General features: G+C 35.5%; 1 protein-coding gene across 1 annotated transcript in view; it reads left to right on the top strand.

Annotated features, from left to right (window-relative positions):
- The window catches only part of ABCA13 (ATP binding cassette subfamily A member 13), a 174,397-nt gene that overhangs the window by 41,276 nt on the left and 113,635 nt on the right, over positions 1–19,486 (top strand). Inside the window, exons 23-28 of the mRNA XM_061369648.1 lie at positions 2,782–2,976; positions 4,405–4,569; positions 10,019–10,196; positions 12,251–12,390; positions 16,720–16,833; positions 17,898–17,988. Coding sequence (XP_061225632.1) covers positions 2,782–2,976; positions 4,405–4,569; positions 10,019–10,196; positions 12,251–12,390; positions 16,720–16,833; positions 17,898–17,988 — 883 coding nt within the window. The remainder of the gene's footprint in view (positions 1–2,781; positions 2,977–4,404; positions 4,570–10,018; positions 10,197–12,250; positions 12,391–16,719; positions 16,834–17,897; positions 17,989–19,486) is intronic.

The raw sequence follows: 19,486 nt of genomic DNA, 5'->3' as shown, positions 1-19,486 counted from the left end.
TATAGCCTGATGTGCCAAAACCAACCACCTTGTTTGTGTGGAATCCTACAATTTTTCACTTCTATGAAGGACATTTTGTGAGATTTATGCCTTCAAAATAATCTGAAGCATTAAGAGATCAGTTCATAGCAGCACATCTTTTGGTCTAAATATCACTGCTTCATTACTTTCAGCAGTGTTCTGTCCTGTGTGCTGACATGGAATTTGAGCTTTGTTATCTTGGTACTGTAGAAAAAGTGAAGGTTCCTGGAGAAAACATTTTGTATCTTCCCACTTCCGATCTTTGGAGTATGGAGTTGTCTGATTTGATATTTTTTTTTATTCCTTCATGTGCTTATTGCTGTTCTCACATTGTCTTACCAGTATCATGCCTTAACTTCCCTTTATCTGATCTCCCTTGAGTATTGGCTAAAGGGAGGATTGTGTAAGTTTCCTGAGTAAAGGACTGGGTGTGTTATCACTGCTTCTGTTTCCTGTGGTCCAAGTAATTAGTAAAAATCATGAAAAATGCTAACTTACATGTTCTCTATCCTGTTAATATTTGTGTGACTGAAAAGAGTCGGGGTACATTTGGTATAAACTAATCTGGACAATCAAGCAGCCACTGGGTGTCACTGATGCTCCACTTAGAATCATAGAATAGTTAGGGTTGGAAAGGACTTTAATCTAATTCCAACCCCCCTGCCATGGGCAGGGACACTTCACACTAAACCATGTCACCTAAGGCTCTGTCCAACCTAGCCTTGAACACCTCCAGGGATGGAGCATTCACAATTTCCCTGGGCAACCCATTCCCGTGCCTCACCACCTTTACGGTAAAGAACTTCTTCCTTACATCCAATCTAAACTTCCCCCGTTTAAGTTGCAGAAACAGTTGTAAGACGCTCATGAAAAGTATAGCTATTACAAAGGCAGTTCAGACCATCATAACTACTTCTAGATGATTTGTTATTTTGCACCTCTGGCAACATGACTGCCTTTATTGTTAGCTTGTTGTTTTGATACTAGTAAATGGTAATGAGAGAAGTAATCTTGAAGTGATTCAGTTAAATGGGATTTAGTATACCTTTGGTTTGCTGGAATTATAATGCTGGTTGACTGTATTTTCAAGTGACTTCCTATCCTTATTTTTTGCCAAAGTCCTACGTAGAGTTAAGTAGATATGCACATCTCAAGTTTGCATATCTATACAGATGTGTATTTTTTGTTTATTTAAGTGCTTAAATCGTCCCTCAGTCCAACTGGAAAATTAAAGCTTATGCCTCTCAGTGATTATGCAAGATGCACAAGTACTCTTTAAAGCTGGAGTTTAGGCATACCTATTACATTTATTGTATATGTAGCAACTGTCTGATAAACCCAATGATAGCTGCAGGCCCACTGCAGCCCTATATTTCTGTGATTCCGTGCTACTACTGTGCTTGCTTCTGGAATGGTACGTCTGTGGGTTGTTTGTGCTTATTTCACTTATCCTTAATTTCTACCACAATACCATGTTTTTGCCATGCCCACTGCCATGTGATTAAATGTTTTTAAACTTTAGACTATAAGCATTCATTTACTGAACATAGGAGTTTGGATTAGCTCTGGTATTTGCAAATCTGCCAGGAAGGTTCAGAGGAACTTAATTTAGTGGATAATATACTGAATGGGCTAAAACTGTACTGAAATTATGATATTCATGGGAGTCATGAGGGAATAAATATCAAATTTTATCATAGAGTCAAATTTCTTTCTATGAAAAAGTAGTCCAAATCAGTATCCTTTTATGCTGATAACAGAATTGTATTTCTATTCACACTGTGCTTCTTGCACATTCACGAAAGAGTGAATATTTAAATATATAGGAAAGACTGGGAACTAAATCTAATTACCAAATTAATAAAATGGAAATTAACATGTTCATAGGAATTAAAAAGATAAATTGGATATCTTGACCAACTTTGGCTTCTAATTTTCTGGGGAATCTTCTTCCTCACTCGGTACTGTCACTAGTTACAAATGCATTCACTGGAGGCAGTATAGATAGATTCTTTCCTAAGGAGTATGGTGGAGCCCTGAGTACAGTACTTTGGCTCTTCTGAACTAATTTTTCTGGACTTGCTGCTCTTTGCCTTTCAGGCATTTTAGGAGGAAGGGTAGCTAAGAACTCCTGAGATACCTGGACTTAAAGAATTTGTCTTTTGATGGACATTTTCACAGGAAGAAACAAACTAGCATTATCCTAGGAGGTTTTATTGTCATCTCACCCTAGGTCTGATTAGGCATTTGTCCCTTTATCCACTAGTAAATAATAATTCAAATGAGTGTTGAAATAAGAAGTGTGAGCTAGCTCAGAGTGAGCATTGTACCATATAGGAATCCCCAAGTCTTACATCTGTGTGTCCTTTGAAAGAAGGAAGGTCCATATATTTTTTATTTTAGTGACTTGTACATCTAGATTTTGATCCATAAGTGTTTCTGCAACAAACCCGTATATGTATCTGCTAGAATGGATATGATCAGCATTATACATGTACCTGCTTATGGTGTGAATCCTCATAGAATAAATGATCAACCTGTTCGCAAATGAAAGTAAATCTTTATGAGAAATATGCTTAATTTCTTTATATGTATATAGAATACAAAGTAAGAACATACCAGTCGGATCTAGAGCTGTATAGTCAATTCAGGTCTGTGGATGACTGTAAATTGTCATGTAACTGTGACGCAAATTATTGGCTGTAGAAGAAGGCGATGCATTTCAGGGGAAACATTTTTAATACACATATATTATGATAGGTCTCTTACAGTGCCTTTGTGGTAGCTTTAACTGGAAGATGTGATGAAGAAGTACTTAGCCTGCTGCTAAAGCTACCTAAAAACAGTAAAACTTCCCTGGTAGTGGAAGAATTATGTTCTTTACCAGCACTGGACTTGTATACCATGTTTGTACTGATTATACAGAATTTGAACGTACGTCATATCTTTTACAAGGTAAGATTGGGAAAATCAGCATGCAGTTCCTATAATTTTCTTTTGAAGGTGATTTAAAACATGCAGCTAGATAAATTAAATGGTTCTATTATCTCTTCAGATCTTCTTTCTCTGTGAAGCAAACACTGAATGTATGGCATTTTTTCTGTCTTCGTTTAACTCCACAAAATAAACATAACAGTTGAAGAATGGGATTGGTAGATGCTACTGTATTCCATTTCTTGCTTCCTCAGGAAAATTATCACTAAGGCATTAATTATGAAAGTTTTAGAGAAAACACAAGAGATAGAAGACATAGTTTTATTAATCTTTAGCAAAGTTTGCAATTCCTGCAATTAATCACTTCTTAATGTGAAAGTGTGGAAGACTGATGTGACATCATTGGAACTAAAACAAGCATAGGCATTTGCATTACAAGAATTACAAAACTGGTTTTGGGGAAAAAAATCATAGCACTCTAAAATGCACTTTATTTGCTGTAGAAATCATGTTGGAAGTTCAGGTAGCTCCTTCAGGAAGGAGTTTTCCAACTCTCAAGTCTCTCCATAAGCACAAGCCTCCTATATTTTATATGACCCAAATCAAAAGACTTTGACAAGAATAATAGAGTGCCAAAACTATAATGAAGGGGATGCAGAAGTCTGTAGCAAAATGGTATTATCTGTACAACTGCAGATAAACTGGGATCTAGTGTGGGTTTTCAGTGAGATGGTATTTTTACTTATAAGAACAAAATTATCAGATGTGATTTCTGACAGTTAGCAGACATTTATGTCAGGTTTTTTTGGGTAATGGATTGACAGAACATAAAATGTTGTAAGTGCAAATAGTTGAAAACCAGTTATAACATTAGGAGGCTGAATATTTTGTTCATCCGTATTCTGGATGCTGCATGTGCAGGTAAACAGGTTGACCACACACTTTTAAAAACAAGACAGTTTCCCAGAGTATGTTAAGGTACCAGAGGAAAAAGAAAGATTTCTGCTTTCTGAATTATCTGCCAGCCTAAAAGAGGAATGCTGGGGGGGTGGGGGGTGGGCATGGGTAGGGCAGGTAGGAGGTGGAGAGTGAGAAAAAAAAACAGTGCTTATTCTTATGGTCTTTTCTAGTGAAGTCTTACTGAAGCACAATGAATTCCTAGCAAAGAATAAAAGACATTAGCATCTTGGGTAGGAGAGCTCTTTTCAGCTCAGTAGGTATAAACGTGTTATCTGGATTTTAATTCCTGATTTGCCATAGGCCAGTTCTAAGATTACCACAGAATTTGTCTTTAGCTGAATTTGAGAGTAACTGGGGAGTTATACTAAAAGGAGTTTTGTTGCACATGGTTTGCAGGTACATTTTAAAATCAATTTTATAAAATACTGAATAATTTTGAGTGTTTCTAAAGGAAAGTTATTGTTGTAATTTTTTCTCTTCTTTTCCAAGATTAAGATACCATCTGAGGTAGGCAATGTGCTAAACATGCTACTGGATGTGGTTTCTAGTATCAGCTCTCTTCTCAATAAAGCCCATTATGTCATGGAAAACCTTCCAGTGTTCCTCCAAAGAATTCAAACTATTGGTGTGCTTGACATCTCTTCATTGCAGCAGGTATGTGTATGGTTTTGATATACAAACTTAGTTCCTATTATGAGGTATTTGTTAGGGATGTGTGCTTAGTAAGAAGACTAGTAGAAATTGTGTCCTAGAAAGTCAGGATCAGAGGAATCCATAGACTCTATGAAGATTCATTTGGTCTGTTTCAAGCACTCTGGTAATTTGGAAACTCTTGATTATTGAGGTGTTTTTTCTGTCGTCTTTTTTTATTTTATATTTTTTTTATTTTTAGCTTAGGAGATCATGGCCTAAATTAATAGGCTGTTAGGTTACTGATTAATAATAATAGCATGTATTATCTGTGATTTGGAAATAGCCATGCCTTATCTGCTAATCTTGCAGTTTTTTGTTTGTTTCTTTGTTTCTTTGTTTTAACAAACAGACTATTATTTTGTTTATAAGAAATAGCTTTGCTTTTTTAAGGCCTAAGATTTCAAGACAGCATGTGCAGTTGTATCCTCCATGGGTTTCTGTTTGTGTCACTTCATGTTTTTGTGTGGTAGTTCTGCTTGGCACTTAAATGTGGAGTGAGGTGGGAGTGAGCATATTTCATTTGTTGCTGCTTTTAATTGCAGTTCCTGTATGAACATCTATGCAGCTAGCACAGTGATGGATCTAACATTAAATAAGTTCAATTCCTTAAGAAGACCTGCTGAACCTGATATCATACCTTACCTTCTGGATTTGCTATTCTTTGAGGAAAGTTTAGGATTTTATCTGGTTCTAAAATTGCAAATCTGTAAGAGATCCCTCAGTATCTATTCTATGATTCTATGGTAGACAGTACAGGCAGGTTTGTGACTACAGTACAGAGTAAACATTGCCTTAAATAATATTTTCCTTAGTGATATAAATCTTTTTCAAGATCTTCTGATCTGTGTGATAGAGGCATGTTGTTAAATGCTCTTCTGTACTTATTAGTTTCCGTTTGGAGCCACCCTTTTGGGGTAGCTCTTTGGATGAAGCAATAAAAGGTTTTCATCAGATGCTTACATCTTTTCTGCTTTCCTGAAACTAGTTCTGTATGTGTCAGACTTTTTTATGAACAAATGAAGTATTCTGTTTGGAGTGAAATCTCAAAGTTGCTTATTTGATTGAAGAATCTCTCAAAAGCTCCTGTTGTCCTGTTCAAAAAGAGTTTGCAACTGAACAAATCGAACAGTAGAGGGCCTTCTGGTTATGATTATAGTGCTTGCTCCATGGCAATCTATATTCTATAGCTATAGCATCTATTTAAGCTTGGAATTTTTGTGCCTTTTTATCTTTTACCTGTATAAGTGTCCTTGTAAAGTATCCTTTCCTTTTCAGGTTTAACTGGAGGTTTTTATTACTTCCTAATAATACCACTGATTATTAATTATTTTTTTGCTTATTTTTCTGTAGTGGCCAAACTTGTGCTACGAATAACTGTGCTACTAAAGTGGAATTATTGCTTATGCACTTCCCTTCTTAAATATTTTTTTCTATTTCCAAAGAAATCCATCCCCCTGGATTTTTATTTTCATGATATCTTGCAGCAAAGTGGTTCAGTGACCTAGGAAGACTATCAAATTATGTATGAAGAGATTTTTTAAGGTAAAAATATGTGAATCTTCAGCATAGAGTAAGACAGAATGTCTCTTTCGTTAACTTTTAACTGAAAAAGTTATGTTGAAGTTGATTAAAAAACCACCAAAACCTCTATCATAAAAGAGGTAATAAAGTAATTTTCAATTATGCACGTGGATTTTTATCTGAAAGACAAAGCTAAAATACCTTTAAAATATCTGTAAAATGTGAAGTTGAATTGGTGTGCTACATATTGTGCAGTAAAAGATTATGTAAAAAACCTCAATATCTACCAGTCAGTGGTAATTGGAATACAGAGCCACATTCGACTGTTAACAACCCTGAGTGCATGGATAACTCCCTGAGGAAAAACACTGCTGGTTTCAATCATTTTGTTTGCTTGTTTGCTATTTGAAATTATTCACTTATATTTCCATAGCTAATTTTTGATATGTCAGTCATGAATGGACATGCTGGAGGGGACTTGCTGATTTACTGATTGCTGTCAGTTGTGAAATGTGGCCTCATTCTGTAATCCCTCCACTAATTTGAGCAAGTTTTCTGTTGAAGGTATCATTACTGAAAAGCCTCTTGGTGCTTTAAATGTATAAAAGTCTGGCTTAAGTTTGTCCATGACTAGTATGTTTACTCTTGTATCAAAAAATTTCTGTAGCTTTTATAACTTCTTTAATTTGCCCATGTGTTTGTGTAAGGCCAGTCATAGACCTTCTCTGTTGTGATAAATTAAATAAGTATATTTTTATATTTATTTTGTTTGGTTTAGTTTTATTTCCTTTTGTAACAGGCTCTCAGTTGTCTCAAACATCCTAGTTCCATCTTCGTACAATGTGTTAAAGATGATTTTGAGTGCTGGGGATAAGAGATGTGTACAATCTTTGAGGGGAATTATGGCTGATGACTGGTAGTTCTGCTCATTCATGTCTATACCTCCTAAAATGACTTTCTTAATCTTGCATTCACCTTTTTTGTAATCTGCATATGTTTTTGTCTCTTACTTGATCAAGGATCAGCAATATACCCAGGTAAGCTCCATTTTATTATGGCCTCTCATGGTTTTAGTTGATAAATAATGTTTTGCACTCTCTTTTTACACTTGATTTACTTTAAATTAGGTAATTGGTTTCATGCCATATTGCATTCTGATCATCTCTTCTCCTGAAATGCCTTCTGCTATTAAGTTATGGGCAAATTTCAGTTATTTGCTTCTTTCAGGGATAAAATACTTACCACAGTAGTTGATCACTAAGATCAACCTCACAGGAATAACGCTATGAACTTCTCTATGACCCAGTATTTACTTTCCTTTTAAGAGCGTCCTTGCAATATCTTCTTAAAGCCATTTTTTACCCAACACATAGATATTGGATTAATGCTGATTAATATTTTCAAGGACAAGAACACTAGTTAGTTATTAGAGTTCACCTAGTTTAGAGATAGTTTATGTCTTTTTTTTAGGAAAAAACCAACTTGCCTTACCAAATAAATATACCGTGTTAGTCTGGAATGATTCTATGATGCATTAAACTCTACTTCTCACATACTTTCTTTCTTTAATTGCTCTCCACTTTAAAATTCATTGTGTATCTTGCCTTATGAAACATCACAAGATATCCATTATTTCCTGGAGCATTATATCCTTCTTGAGTACAGTTGGGATTTTCTGCTACTGCCATCTAAATTTGGTAGACCTGAAAAACAATTCAACCACTCAGTAATTTTGTCATTTTTTAACCTCATTCTACAATAAAGACCTTGTTTTGTTTATGGCTCTACTCAGAAGTAGGAATATCTATTTCTTTGTATTTGTTACTTTTATCCCTTTGGTTTCACCAGATTTTGAATTATCTTTAACCACCTTGTAGCTTTGCAGGAAAATTGCCTTTTTTTTCTCTCTCTCTCTTAATGTAATGATTCTGAATTTATTTTAGTTTTATGTTCGAGCTGTAGCCTGGCTTGGTTGCTTTTTTTTTTTTTTTTTGAATCTTTGATATTTTTACTCCACATGAATTTGTTTTTATTAATAATGCTTTTTTTTTTTTAAGCACACAGCTGTCCAATTCGGTCGGAAGCCTCTATACTATGAGGGGTTTTTCTCCATTTGAGAATCCAGTTCCAGACAACTTTTTTAATCTTCAGTAGCAGCCTTCCTCTGCCATGAATCTGTTGGAGCAACTGACTTGTCAAACTGTTTTCTCTGTAGGAGGCTGCTTTTTTGGAGTCATCAGCTTTGATTACAAACCTAAGTCATTTAGTTTAAACTAGAACAACTGGATCAAAGATAATGTTTTTGTGATCATCCATCCAAGATAGTTTTCCCACTTCATCAAAACCAAATTTTAGGTAACATCTGACTGAGTCAGTGGATATTTAGTTGAAAGACAGTCTGTTGGTGGCAGCTTACTGCATGAATATTCAGTATTTAAATTTCAAGTTGTTTTTGATTGGAATTGGAATTAATTGGCAAGTTTGTACTCTTTTACTGAAATAAACCTCATTTATTCTTCTAGTGCAAATAATGACTAATAAGGATTCAAACCTACTTTTATTCAGCATTGTGCATAAATAAACTTTATTCCCCCCGTAAAGTCCATGCCGACAGATTCATTCAAGAACTGTAAATAATGGTATTATAAAATCTGGATATTATTTATTTACTATGCTGCATGTTGAAACTGTATGCAAAACCTCAGATTTTCGTAGCCAACACTGCGTTGTAAATAACACTTTCTAATATTCCTCCATGATTACTAAAGAAGCACCTGGCACTTCAGTAAATGCATTGATCAGGATAAACTGCTTCTAACAGCACAATCTCTGACTGTGATTTATTCTTTATATAAAGTGCTGCACTATTTCGAAAATTGACTCTTATGCTAAAAAAACCCGCCCCCAAACAAACAAAACAACAAACAAAACAAACAAACAAAAATTCAGTGGTAAAATGATAATTTATTCCAGTGTGAAATTTGTTTGGTTGACATATAGCAGTCTTTTTACTATTTGCCAGTCGTGCAGTCTTCAAATGATATCTGATAGTCTAATTATGCTTTTTCTTGACAGGCATCTGCAACAGTAATGAGGAAGGTCCAATGCAACCTTCAGTCACACTCTAGCAGCATCTTGTCTTGCAATTGTATCCTCTCTTAGAACTGCGTCTGTACAGCCTTCCATGAGATACCAGATACAACTGAGGATGTTATTTGAAAAATGAAGCTGCACAAAGGAGGCTTTTGTTTTGTTTTGTTTTGTTTTTCGTTTTTAATGTGGGGTGGTGCTCATTAGTTGTACTCTAGTCATGAGCAAATGCCAATAATAAATGCTGTTATGACTCAAGATGTGCAAAAACTAGAAACATATCTAACAAGTTAGAAGATGTAGTTGAAAGATAGGTTTTTAGGGCATGTGCACTTGTTTTTTTTTTTCTGTTCTTAGCGACTCTTTTCACTGCAAACATTCATATGCAATATGGTTTGGGTTGTTTCTGCTGTCTTTGACACAAATCTAATCTACCAGAAGAGTAGACTTTGTGAGACATTATAGTCAAGGAAACTGTAGACCAGTTGTCTTGATATTTTAATTTTTTTTTTGCCTGATACACAGTATTTTTCAAAGTTTAATGCAGTACATTTTGCCACTGTCTTTCATCAAGTATTCTGGCAATTAAAACTGTATTACCCTCTCCTCTTCCCCCCTATGAGAAAGGTGATCAGAAAAACAGAAAAGAGCACAGCAGGCCCTCCTTCTTGTAGGCAGTTACAGCAATCTAACTTTGTCAATCTCCTTGGATACCAATACTGAGAGAACACCAGGGCTTCTCCCTGAAGCTACTAAAAGCAACTTTAATTCATTTGTATTTCTGTTTGTTTTTTTCTAGTTCTTGCAAGGTGGGCAGTTCAGAAGTTCAGCTGTTGGGTCCCTAGAGTCTGTAATCAAGGCAGTGTGTAAAGAAGAATCTTCATTTTTCAGCAATGCAAACCTGTTCATCAACATGCCCAGAATCAGGAGACTCTTGGAGGACGATATGGCAAAATATGGCATTCCTGATGACTCAAGTAAGAAAAACTATCAGAAATTCTATGTATGCATTCAGAGTTTAGAGAAGTTTTTCCCTCCTAAATGGAAATGTTTATATACCAGCTGACATCTCAGCAGACAGTGTAATTCTGAGCACAAGGGTTGATCAATAGAAGTTTTATGCCTATGAGATAATTACGGATGAGACATAAGTGATTCTGTTTGTTTTCTATCTTTACAAATAATAAATAAGTATATTCCTGTCTTAGAGACATATTTATTAGACTTTTTAGAGCACTTGGTATTAAAAATGTATCTCTCAGATACAAGATTGAGAATTTACTGCTGCATGCCTTTCTTCTGTGAGCACAAAGCTGTGGTATTATTGTGAAGTAAAATACGCAAGCCTTCTGGATAAAATGTTTTTTAATAGTTAACACTCCTCTTTATCAAGTGACTAGAAAATCTCCTGGCTCTTTCATAATTTCACCTTTGCTCCCTTTCCTCAATACATTTGACTCGCCCTGATTAATTTTAGTAATGTTAACAACCTTGTTAGTGCCTCAGTGGCCCTGTGAGAGAATACAGTGATAGAGTGTCACTGGGGAAGGATCTGTGACTGTGGATCATGACTCTCTCATCTATCAGTTTCTACAGTCAGAAAATGATTCTGGCTTGACTGGTACCCTGGAGAGGGAGCCAGAGCTCTGCCCTAGCCTTCTTCACTTATGTGTGGGGGACAGCAATAATCAGGCAGCTCTGCTTTTCTGTTTGAAGAATGGAGTTAGCAGGATGGCTGATTAGGGAGATTGTTTGTGACTTAGCCTCTTTCAAAGCTGTTTAGGTTAGAAGTGCTATCTGTTTCTTGATTATTTATTTATTTATTTTAATATTGTCACAACTGGAGTGTTGTAAGCCTTTTTACCTCAGGACCTTGAAATACCCTTAAAGCTGTTAGCTCCATCATTCATATGAGTGAATGAATTCTGTTTCTTTTATTTAAAAAAATTGGTAAGCAAGGCAATGTAAAATCAAAGTAGAAACATTTCTAGGTGGCCACAGAAACTTAATCTGTACTCCTTCACTGTGATTAACTTGCACTTATTTTGTGTACCAGACAATTGCCAATGACTTTCTGAAAATCGGACTCAAATTAGCGAGACCTCTGTGTCTTTAGCATATTGATATTTCTGACTGACCAGCTTGAAGCCTCTTAATTCGTTCATTTAGCAATGATTGTGTTTAGTAATGATTGTTTCCTTGAGGAAAGTAAAAAATTGAACAAAGAAACACTTGTTTCTTTAACTTTTGGCAGGAGTTTACATGGTTTTGGCCTAGTTTTCGATTATGTACTATAATTTGTCTTCCTTGAGGAGTTAATGACATTACTTAATATTTCTTCACAGCTCTGGAAATGGGATATTTCTAAATCCACTAATTAAGTAACTAAGGTATAACACAATTCACTACTGCTACCACCAATAATAATAATGATAAGGGAAATAACAAGGGGAGAGAATACAACCGCTCACCACCTGCTGACCAATACCCAGCCTGACCCAAGCAGTGATCTAACCCTTCCAGATAACTGCCCCCAGTTTACGTAGTGGGCATGACGTGCTGTGGTGTGGAATACCTCTTTGGTTAGTTTGGCTCAGCTGTCCTGTCTCTGCTTCCTCCCGGCTTCCCCTCCTCCCTGGCAAGAGCATGAGACTCAGAAAGTTCTTGGTCAGAGTAAATGTTACTGAACAAAACCTAAAAACATCAGTGTTATCAGTGCTGTTCCCAGGCTGAAAGTGAAAACCACAGCACTGCACCAGCTCCTAAGAAGGAGAAAAAATGACTACTACTGCTGAACCCAGGGCACTCATGTTTAGAGTTCTGCATCCTCAACACTATCACAGACTGTGGTTAAATAATTCCTATTCAGGGACCCTTAGTGGTTGCTTGGTGGCAATTTGCTGGTATTTGTCATTGTGCTGTAACAGATGCTAAATTAAGACTCAAGCTTTTCTTTGAAATTAATAATAATAATAATCCAAATCTGCCATTGTTTTCTGTCTTAAATGTGAATGAGTCTCTGCTTTTGCAGCTCCATTTTGCTTGAAGCTTTATCAAGAGATTTTGCAGTCTTCTAATGGTGCTTTGCTCTGGACTCTCCTAAAACCTTTATTGCATGGGAAGATACTGTACAATTCAAACATCAACATGATTGACCTGGTGATGAAGAAGGTGAGTGTCAAAAGAAACACTATTTCTGTTTATTGATTTTTATCTTTGTACTTCATTTTAAATGTCCACTTCTTTTAGGATAGGTAGAAGCAATTGGATAATTGCCTTTCAGAAAACTGGATCCACCCTGACCCCTGAGTTCTCACCTGGCTCTTGCTGTCAGCTTAATATATCTCTTATCTTTTATCCTACTTGTTATAGTGGTTTCACCTCAGTCTGAAAAGCAGAAGTTTTTTCAAAGTCCATTAAATCTTGTATAGATAGATTAAAAAGAGAACATTAGCAGAAGAAGCATGTGAATCATATTCTAGTGAGGTGTAGGATATATGTGTTCCAAGTGAGCTTTTGCCCTCAACAGATGTTTCTTATGATGGGAACTCTAGTGGGGCAGAATAAGTAGCTGTTGGGAAGGAAGGCTCCAGGAGCAAAAGTCTGTTATGAGGGAGTCACTGAGCTGCATTTTAAAAAACCCACCCACCCAACCAAAAAACCTGCAGTACATCCTTTCTGATTATGTTTCTAACACCAGCAATATGAGTGAGCTGCTGTATGTGTGGATTCTCATGACTTGATATTATTCAACAGTTTTACTGTATTTGCAGTTTTGATATGGTAGCTGTTCTGTCTTTAGCATGATTATCTAGAATGAAATAATTGTTCATGACTAGATTTAAGGCCTCTCTAAGAGGAGGGATGATAAATTGTTTTAAGTATAGTTCTGTGTAAATTTTGCATTTATCTTGAACCTGTATGTTTTTTACCCTGAATATTACTGATTGCAATAATGGTAATTAGGTTAGTTTAAAATGTAGAAAAAGCATTACTGCTTGTAAGTGGTACAACAAAAGACTGTAGTTACTTTAAATATGATAATAACTATTCTCCATGCAAATGGAGTGTATTGTAGTATTTGGACTTCTGCTTTAAAAAGTTAGTAAAAAAACCCCAAACACAACTAAGCCAAAAAACACATGCTAGATAGAAGATACTAGGTAACTTTATGGTTTCTGCTGTGAATCGGAAATAAGGTTTCAGCGATTCCATATTTTGCTGTTAAATAACTTTAATTTGGGCAACAGGCCATCTCCCTAGGGTTGAGTATAATTAATTTTAAATTTTTAGTCAGCTAAAAATGAAACTGTGCTTGACGTTTATAGATGGAAATTCTATAAAGAATGAGATGTGAGAAATGGTAATTATATTCTATGTTACAGTGACATTTAAAATAAGGCACTTAAGACATTTCCACATTATTTTGCCAATTAATATGCCAAAAGCATGTTCTTAAAGCATCTGTAAGAAAGATAAATGTCCTGACATACATTGTGTTCTCCTATGGATCTAGTGAAAACAAGGCTTAGTAATATAGTTCAGAATGAATTTTGCTTGTGTTCTTTCCTTGGGTTTCTTGGTTTTTTTTTTTTTTTTTTGGTTGTTTTGTTGTTATTTGGTTGATTTTTTTTTAGTGTTTTGGACCAGTGCAAAGATTCTGGTAGGTGGTTCCAGAAGAGTTTCTCATTTGCTTTATGTATTCTTGGGCTCATAAAATTTCCACCATCCTATTCAGGAATCTGTGTTAATATACTCTCACACTTACCCCCAGACATGTAGGTCTAACAAGCAAATATGGATGTGTATGTTTATGTGTAATATGCAAGTAGTAGGGGAGTTTCTTCAACAGTTTTATAATTTGTTTTATTACAGAAGTCTGCTATTGCTTGAACAGAAACAAAATTTAAATGCAAAATATTGTCCCAGGTGTCTCGAACACATCTACTAAAAAAATAGCTACTAAAAATGACCCTGTAGCTTTTACAGAGCCAAATCTTCTACTGGAATTGGAACAGAAGTACTAATTGCTTTTATACTATGTGACCACATGGCAGCTATTTACTAAAAGAAAGAATTAGAGGAGTAAAGCTAAAAAGACCATTGATGCTTGTATAGGAAGATATATTCTTTAAGTTTTTCACATGGACTATTTTATATCAAGACTGTGTAATTGATCATTCTTCAATAACTTGTGAGGTTGCTGGTTTTACCTTCTGGGAAGTCAACAGTTCTAATGCGTAGAATAACTGACCATCATAGATAGAGCCTGTAGTGCTAACAGAGCAAAAAAGTTCAGTTGCAACTGGCATCCAGGAGTTCAAAGGCAGTGTGTGATGTCTTTGATCCTTGCTTTTACTACTGAACTTTTTGCCACTGAGCTGATCTTATGAAAGCATTGCTTATTTCAAAAGAGTCTCAGAGTTGATCTTATATTCAGGCAATCACATTAGAACAACTTCGTGCTATTTTTTTGCAATTGAAACAGTCAAAGAATATATATATATATAAGGAAAATATATAAGTGGCAAGACAACTGAGAATGAAAGAAAGAAAACTAGTAAATACGTTAATTTCAGTTTCCTGGCTTTTGTCTAGTATAATTGTAAAAATTGATAGTGAATTGAGTAATTTCTTATTCTAATCTTACATATTCTCTCTGGCTCTTCATAAGCACACTTGACTTGTCAGCCTCTTAAAAGATGTCATTATAAAAGCAGTTCTATAAGCTTAAAATACCATTTTTATTTATTCTTACATAATGAGGAGGCTTAGATATATTCAGTCCATGACCAAAGTTGATACTCTAATTTAATCAAAGGCAATAGCCAGCCTAGATGTTATGAAGAATATTTATTTTAATGGGTCTTCATTGATTAGAGAGAACTTGATGAGAATTTCTATTAAACATCAAAGACCAGCTGGTCATTAGCATACAAACTCACAGGAGTTGCTTTACCATGTAAGATTAAACATTCTTCTTGCCTTAGGTTCTAATTTCTGGTGTAATCAGTAGAGGTTGTATAGAGAAGAACTGGAGAATCTGTAAAGTGATATTCCCCCAGATACTGTCCCAGCTTCCCAAACCTTAAGGGTCAGGCTTGCCAAGAGTGGATTGTTATAATTTGTCCACTTGCATTTTCAGCTTATATAAACTCTTAGTATTCACAGTGTCTTTGGTGAGATGTTCCGTGTCAACTGCCTCTTCTTCGCTTGTTCAACTTCAGCAGAGGAAACGTCTTTTTTAAATCCTGTGTTTCTATCTCCCAACTATGTTTATTTCTTTTATTTACTTCCACTACTACTCTTTATTGTAATTTATTATTATTATAGCAAATTTAAAATCTGCTTAGTATGGATTTCAGAATTATTAGTCTGTATTCATCTGGTTCCCCTAACGTCTTTCCTATGAATAGCATTGCATTTGTAATTTTCCACTTCCCTGATAACAAGTTATTTTTAATCAGGAGGTTACACTACAAAGAATTTTTCAAACATTTAATCCTTGAGTGCTCCTAGAGTTCTTGGCCAGATGTTATCTTTTCCTGGAAACTACTTATTGTTCATTTTGTTAAACTTTATGACCTTTTTTAACTATGCTTCAATTTGAGACATTCTCTAAAGACCTCTCCATGTAGAAAGCTTCTCATACAAGAGCCTCCAGGCCCACCATGGTGAATGGGAAAGCAGAAAAATTTTAAACAATCCCCCTTTTTATGAGTTTTTCTTCTGTTATTTGGATATATATATATATATTTTTTAAAGGGAAGTGGAATGGGGAATCTCATAGAAGTTAAATGCATAAATTCTTTCAGGAAAATGAAAATATTTGCAAAGGTCCCTTTGGGGCCTTCTATGCTACAAACAAGAAGAAATAATCACCACAAATTGTTTTCCCATGTTTTGCTAGGAGCAGTATTTTGCAAGAGTGAATTAAAATGCTAAGGCAAAAAATTGTGTACTTTCAATGGGTTTTACTGCAAAGTGTGGTCAAAATTGAAGTTTACAATTCATTGTTCAGACCATGCTTCCAACTTTCACTTTTGTTACATATTTAGTCACAGTAGTTTGAAGGAAAGATCCACAAGGTCTGCAAATGCTTTCTTTTGAGTATGTCCTAACTGTTTTTTCTATCTTTCTGAAACACATCTGTGGTTGTATGAAAGAGATATTATAAAATAGAGGACTTTATAATACTTCATGTAGGAAATATCCATGCTGCAGAAGCCTTTAATTTGCTTGGTATTCAGAGACTGCATCAAACACTTTTCTTCAGTAGAAGAAGGTGTTGGAACTTGATGAACTTAAGGTCCTTTCCAACCCTAACTGTTCTATGATTCTATGATCTATGAAAAATAGAAAACATGGATCTCCTTACTGTTGGTTTTCAAAGTTAAATGGAAAGGAGTTGCAGAAGATTGAAGTGTGCCAGTTTCTCTTTTTTTAAGATTTGCTATGCACAGTTTTTACTTCATTGGTCTTCATGTAATGTTTTTCCAGGCTAATTTCACTTTTAGTTTTGTGGAAAACTTGAAGACTTATTCTGAAACATGGCTTAGGATGTCTGAGGTTTTTAAAACCAGTGGAAATATCCTCACAGTCTCACACCTGCAGGTTGGTGAACTGGGGTGGCTTCCTATTTTCTGGTTATTTTCTATGTAATGTAGACAGGTTTTCTATGCATATAAAACTGCCCATCAAATTGGCTTCAGGTTTAAAAATTGCTGAAAAGGAGCCAGTTTAGCTTAGGTTATGAGCCTACAATGTGGTACTGAGAAAATTCTGAAGTGAAAATAGTTAAAACCTGTATTACCTCACTGTGTCCAGTATTACCTCACTATGTCCAGTATTACCAGGCAACGGAGAAATTAAACAAATAGTTACACCTACAAGCTTTATACACTTATTTATGGGACTTGTTTGTTTATCACTTGCTTTTTTCAAAAGTGTGTGTAGCTGATAAAAAAAAAGATGTGAGAAAAATATTGGCTGAAAAAAAAAGAGTAGTTTCATTACTGAGATTTTTCCGATCCTACATATTTATGTCCTTTTTTTCCCCTAATAAAATTTAGTTTTGCCATATTTGACTTGTGAAAACATGCATGGGAACACTTTGGGAAAATAAGAGCAGTCCTGTCATGGTCCATACATATCAATTGAACTGTTATGTAAGTTCGATTAAGGAATGATGCTAATAATCATGTATTAGACTTGCAGATGCCAGGATGCTCTTGTAGAGCTAATGATTTTTTCCCACTTAGAACTTGGTGAATGAGGTAAAGAAGTTAAAATAATGTAAAAGAAACCCTCAAATGCCAGTTGTTAAATGTATTTTTTTACTACGGTTAAAGCTAATAGTATAAAGGGCCAAAAGTCTTGCATGAAAAGAAAATGGGTTTCTGTCCCAGCAGAATTGCAAGGACATTGAAATATACTCAGTTAAAGTATTGGCAGTAAAGGAGGACAGGGATGTAAGCAATGGGGAGTATATATTCTGCTGTTTACTTGAAGTGTGTGGAGTTAGACATTTAAGAGGAGAAGACATGGAGAGGCTAACTGACTTCTCCAGTGTTATGCAGGAAATCTCGGTAATGGAATTGAACATGAATGCATATGTATATTTTATATTTCTTTAAAGATGACAAACCTGATGTAATATCTAACACTTTTCATTTTAGGAAGCCCTGCAAAACAATTTCATAAAGCACTTCGTAGAAAGTCATTTGGATATTGACATGGAAAAACTCTTTAAAAAAATGCAAGTATATGGTATGTACATAAAAGTACATGTACTGATTACCCTTATTAAACTTGAACAACTGAACTATGTTCAGTTGAAATTGAATGTTTTGCCTACTTAAATGATACTAAAGTAACAGACTTTAAATTATCTTGTTGAGTTAGTATCCAATATTTTTAGTTCTTTTTTTCTTGTGAGTGATTGGATAATTTTCATTTGAAAATACTGAAAGACTGGAAAAATCTGGTAACAATCTAGAAGTGGCAAACTGTCATGGGAGAGTTATAAACAAAGGAGCTATACTTAAAAGCAGGGAGGGAGAAGTAAACTCATGTAGCAACAGTTCCATTAGGTAGTAGTAAATTTTGAAAGGAATATCTATACTTTAAATGGAAATAAATAGAAAAATAGTCTGGATAGACATTTAATCAAAAGCTCTCTGTATTTTTTTTTTCTTCTTATATTGAGAATTAGTTGTCTGTGGTATCGTTGAGCCTCAGTAAAGCCTGAGATACAGTTATAATCAGGGAGCACCAAGACTGGGCTCAGGTTAGAGACTAACCAGGGTCAGTCCCAGCCCTGGGATTGGCCAGGTGGGACTATTAGGGTGATGCTGGGGCCAGGACAGGTAGGGGTCTGGGCCCAGATCAGCAGGACCATGGACAGATCCACAGCCAGGCTGTGACGTGATGAGAAGTAGAGCCTGGGGCAGGCCCAGCCAGAGCTCTATGCAGCTCTGATGGGAAAGGGGGTTATGCTGGAAATTTAAGTTGCTTAGAGATTTTATGAGATTTTAATAACTGAAAAACTCCAGTATATCCTGCTGTCAGTAGGGTAGGTGCATGATAATTAAAATGGTTGCTGGTATGTGCCAGGAGGAACTGTCCATACAAAAGCAGAGCCTAAAGTAACTTAAGAAATGCTCATGATTTTGAGGACCAGAAACAAAGAAAAGTGGGAAAAATGTAATAACAGAGAGTGTGACATCATGTACAAAGGAAGCTTTAATTGAAACTGGTCTTGATTTGAAGGCTATGTTTGAAGGTTAGGACTAACTGCTCACACTTTCACTAAGAAAAATGCCAAATGATATCCCAAATTTAATCCAGAAAGTAAGAATCTGAGCTCAGTATTGTTCTTAGGCATGGGACTCAAGCTTGAATCTTCTGTCTCTCTGGAAGGTTTACTTAAACACTGAACTGTTGCTGAGTATGAGTCAGTCATAGCTCACCCCTCATAGTGAAGCTGGTTTACAATACAACTAAAAAAGCTCCACAGAATCACACAATTGGAAAAGAGGGAGGAAAGAGCAAGTCTCTTAACCTGCAAGGCCTGCTAGAAAAATAGCTGTCTGTATATTAGTTGAGTAATAGATAAATTTTATTTGTTTGGATCTAACACTGGGAACTTCATGGGTTATGGGCAAACAGTATGCCATTAAATAGATATCAAGATCTCTGGAGTTACCAGGCACTTCTTGCATGTTGCAGACATCATCAGAAAAATCTGTGTATGTGTTTCTCAAGC

Source organism: Neopsephotus bourkii, unplaced genomic scaffold (genome assembly GCF_033783945.1).
Source record: "Neopsephotus bourkii isolate Nb327-2 ecotype Australia unplaced genomic scaffold, CSIRO-AGI_Nbou_v1 NB_1508, whole genome shotgun sequence".
In the NCBI taxonomy this organism is placed as follows: domain Eukaryota; kingdom Metazoa; phylum Chordata; class Aves; order Psittaciformes; family Psittacidae; genus Neopsephotus; species Neopsephotus bourkii.
The sequence above is the reverse complement of the archived record's forward strand: the minus strand, read 5'-3'. Positions and strand labels throughout refer to the sequence as shown.